The following is a 4,200-nucleotide window of genomic DNA, read 5'->3' as shown; positions in this document are numbered from 1 at the left end:
GCGCGGAGTCCCGCACCGTCGAGATGCAAACGCCGGTCGGGCACTGTAGCCGTCTCCCTGCGTTTGGCACCCCCGGGGACTGCGGGACCTGCCGGATGTTTTTCGGCCGGGGTTCTTCACCGAGAAGCTGCGCGTAAAAACGGGCGCTCTGCTTCGCCGGCGGCAAAGCGCTGCCGGGAGGCTGCGAGGCCGAAGCGGGGCTGGCTGAGCCCGGCGGCGGCGCAGGGGGCAGCCTCAGCAGCCGAGTCCGTTCCTCCCCGTGGTAACGGTGGGCACCTGGAGAGGGGATCTGAGCCCAGCCGCCAGCCAGGTCCTTGTATTCACCTATAGTCGTACGTACAGGTGAGTGCAAATGATGTATCTCTCTCCCGTAGGCTTGAGAACATGAAGGGAGTGGTAAAGGGAAGGGAAAGGTGTTCTGTCGAGCCAGACTCCAGCCCGACCTATAGGTCCATGAGAAGGACGGAGAGAGCCCCCGAGACAGGCTACAGGGGACCCCCGCACCCTCTACCTTCAGTGCAGCCCGGCGAAAGGAGAAACCCTCACCATCCGCGTTCGCCAGGGCAGGGGAATCCCGGTCCTGATGCCGGTTACGGCGGAGAGGGACGGAGAGAGGCTGTGGTCCCGGCGCACGCACGCGGACACGGAGCAGCTGCTTTCTACGTGAAGGGAAATAAATAAACCAACAACGAGCTTTTATTTTTACCATCATCATCATCACCATCATTATTATCATTGCCATTTCTCTGCACATAAATAAATAAATAAATATCTCCCGCGGGGGTTGAGGGAGGAGGACGGAACGATACAGCCACAGCTGCGCGCCCGGCAGCGACGAAGTCAAAACCAAACCTGAACAATTTTGGAAAGACAATAAAAAAGTTATATAGATATAATAACCCAAACAGTCCCGACCCTCCCATCCGTCCGCTTTTGGGAACAGCCGAGTAAACGGAGGGAGCCCCGGTACAGCATCCCTTCACCCGTCGTCCCGCAGCATCCGCGCCTGGCTCGGTGCACCGGGAGGTCTGTGAGGACCCTCCCGGGTCCGGGGCTGAGCCTGCAGGGCGACAACTGAGACAGCACTACTGGGGCGCCTTGGGTCCTAGGGAGCTGTTTATTTACAACACGGACACTCACCCCCATGGGCTGGGGGTCTAGAAAGGTCAGAAAAATCCTTCGTAAATTACACAGATTATACAAAACGGTATAAAATCCTTCGGTTGCATGTCAGCACCACAGCAGACCGAACACCCCATCCTGCTTTCACCACAGTTCTTGGGAGGGCAGAGTGCGTGTGCGGGGGGCTAGGGGGTGACTGCGAGGCCTCTGTCGTCCTTCCCCGAGGAGGACGGAGACATGCGCAAGTCCTCGTCATCTTCTGAGCACTTCGTGGTGGAAAGGGACGAGCATTTACAGCTGTGGCCGGCCCCCCCGCCCCGGTGGGAGCTACTTTTGCCTTCTTTCTTGTGCTTGACCCGTCGGTTCTGGAACCAGATCTTCACCTGCTTCTCGGAGAGGTTCAGGTAGGTGGCGATCTCGATTCGCCGCAGCCGGGAGAGGTACATGTTGGAGGCGAACTCCCTCTCCAGCTCTAGGAGCTGCGTGCTGGTGAAGGCGGTGCGCATCCTCTTGCTGCTGGGCAGCTGGCTGGACGTGCTGTCTGTGAAGCGGAACGCACCGTCAGGACCTGCGGGCCCACCGCCACCCGCCCCGCAACGCCGAGCACCCGACAGTCCTCGCTGAGCTCCCCCGCCGCCTGCTCTGCGGGACCGCAACCCTCCAGCCCCGGGGGGACGGTGAACTGGCAAGTGGTTGCTGGCCCGGAGTGCGAGGTCACCGGGTGTCGGGACCGCCTCCCCCCGTTCCCACCGCCTGGGTCGTAGGCTCGGCGGGCAGCAGCGGGGCTTCCCCTGAGCATCCCACGGCGCGCTGGCAGATAGAGGTGCCAGGATTTCTCACCCAGCGTGTGGGCGCAGGGCAGGGATTCCCCGCCCCACGTGCCTTCGGCAGGGTCCTGTCCCTCCCGGGGACCACCATCACGTCCCCAAAGCGACCGCGTTTAGCATGCAGGCCTGCAGACCCTCCCCAGGCATGTCCCCCTTACCCACGGAGATGCAGTGGAACTGCCGGGGGTCGGGCAGCGGGTAGGCGCCCTGGTAGAGCGCCGGTGCGTGCCCGACGCTGACGGTGGAGACGGAGTGCTGCTGGCGGGCCAGGGGCGAGTGGCAGTACTGGGAGCCGAAGGGGGGGAAGGAAGCCTTGATGAGGGGGATGGCGGGCGGCGGCGGGTGCAGCTGGGAGGCGGTGACACAGAGCGGGCAGACGCAGAGCAGCCCGGCCTTGCGAGCGTGGCAGGCGCCGGCCGACAGCCCGGGCAGCGGGTGCGAGGGGTGCACGGCGTAAGGGAAGAGCGGCGGCGGGGGGCTGCTCTCGCCCTTCTTCTCGCCCCCCTCCCGCAGCACCAGCGAGTCCACCAGGAAGGAGCGCGGCATGGCCCCGCGCAGAGCCCGCGCAGCGTCCGCGCAGCACCCGCGCAGCGCCGCTGGCCAGCCCGAGTGGTGCTGAACGGCGCCCGCCCGCCCGCTTTAAATAGCGCCCGCGCCATGTGATGGCGGCGCCGGGGCGCTCAATAGGCTTTCTGTGCCTCTTCTCTTGGCATGCACGCCGCACGCTCCCTCATTATTTCCCTTGTTAACTAAATGAACTGCATAATGTACTCTATTCTTGTCGACCCCACCCACGCCGTAGCAGGCGGCCTCTCCCCTCCTCTCCCTTTGGCGGGGTTATTTTCTCATTCTCTCGCGATTTAATATTCTTTTCTTTCTCTTTATCGCTCTCCTTCTCTTTCAGCCCAGCTTTCAGTCCGCTCCCCCTTGTTTATTTTGCCGCCTGCAGCCGCGGTCTCTGCCGGCGCCAGCTTCCCCTGGCAGTCCCCCGGCACCTTTCCCACCTGTGGCACCAGGTCGGCCCCCCAAGAACCACCGGCCTCTCTCTCTCCCCTCGCCGCCAGGCTGCATCGTCCTGGTTACCGCGTCCGCTGCCGTCCCCAGCCCCGTGTCTTTGTTCCCAGCCCGGTGCCGGGACCCGCTGCTTATCGCTGTCGCCGCCGTCGGGCGAGGGCCCCGGACACCGAGATGTGCCAGCCAGTGCTCTACTGGCCGGTACACCCGCCCGGCCCCGGCGAGGGCGTGGGTGCCTGGGTACGGATAACGGCCACAGAAAGCCCCAAACAGCGCGGGTGTGTTGGTGCGGGTAGAGAAACCCCGACACGCAGATACCGCTCCGTGTCGGCGGTACCCACGGCGAGCGCCTCAGCGGCGGGAGAAGAGGTGCTCGGCACTCTCCGCGTGTCTTTATACCTGTTCCCTCTACCCGGTTTTAGCGGTAACACCCGCCGTCGAGCTCCACGTACCGCAGCTCTGGCCCCGGTCCCGCACCGGCCGCGCCCCGGACCGCCGCGCCCCGCTTAAGTGTTCCTGAGGCTGTGGGGACCGACAGGGAAACGTGTTATTTCTCCCGTCGGATGAGAATTAGCGTAAACACACCGGCAGTGTCTGGATTTGTTAGCACAGCGATCTGCAAAACTTCCAGCGCGGTATAAAGCTAATTTCTGCGCGTTCATCAGAGCTAACGTGCACTGGCGCGGCGGCACGGCGTCCGCCCAGGAGACCTCGGCGTTGGGCTCCCTGGAGCTTTTTGATTTTGCAGGTGAATAAGAAATGCTAACAAATAAGAAAAAAAAATCATTGAGATACGTCTTCCTCCCTGCTCTTCCCGTTTAATATACGGGAAAGAAAAAGACGAACGCACCCGCCGACTCCTGTCAAAATGTGGAGATATTTCTCCCTACAGCAAATCGCCTCAAAAACAGATGGACTTTTCCAAATAAAGAGAAGGAAAAGCCTTGGAATCAGTGTAATCCTGCGTTTCTGGCTTGTGCAGAGGCTGTTCTTTCCTGCAGTCGCATTTCTTACTGAAATCTATGGAAGTTATGCCGAGAGATTGTTGATGCCCGAGCCTAGAATTGTACGTAAGTGCACAAATTAATAGCGAAAAAAACAGAACGAAGGAAAACGAATGCTAGTAAAAACTCAGTCCCACAATGATTTAGAAAGGATTTCCAAGTGCCATTCCCCTGAAAGCGTTAACGTGGTTTGTTTTGGGTTTTTTGTTTGTTTGTTTTGTTTTCTTTTTAGG

The 4,200-nt window shown here is 60.7% G+C and overlaps 1 protein-coding gene across 1 annotated transcript; it reads right to left on the bottom strand.

The window, feature by feature from the left end:
• Positions 1-694: 694 nt before the first annotated feature.
• On the bottom strand, positions 695-3,702 carry GSX1 (GS homeobox 1). Its single transcript, XM_021286174.2, has 2 exons — positions 2,108-3,702; positions 695-1,663 (listed from the first exon to the last, which is right to left on the bottom strand). Exons 1-2 carry the CDS (start codon positions 2,493-2,495, stop codon positions 1,308-1,310), a joined length of 744 nt encoding a protein of 247 aa, XP_021141849.2. The 5' UTR covers positions 2,496-3,702; the 3' UTR covers positions 695-1,307.
• Between the last annotated feature and the right edge of the window lie 498 nt (positions 3,703-4,200).

Source organism: Columba livia, chromosome 1 (genome assembly GCF_036013475.1).
Source record: "Columba livia isolate bColLiv1 breed racing homer chromosome 1, bColLiv1.pat.W.v2, whole genome shotgun sequence".
In the NCBI taxonomy this organism is placed as follows: Eukaryota; Metazoa; Chordata; class Aves; order Columbiformes; family Columbidae; genus Columba; species Columba livia.
Note: the sequence above shows the minus strand (reverse complement) of the source record. Positions and strands in the feature narration are given on the sequence as shown.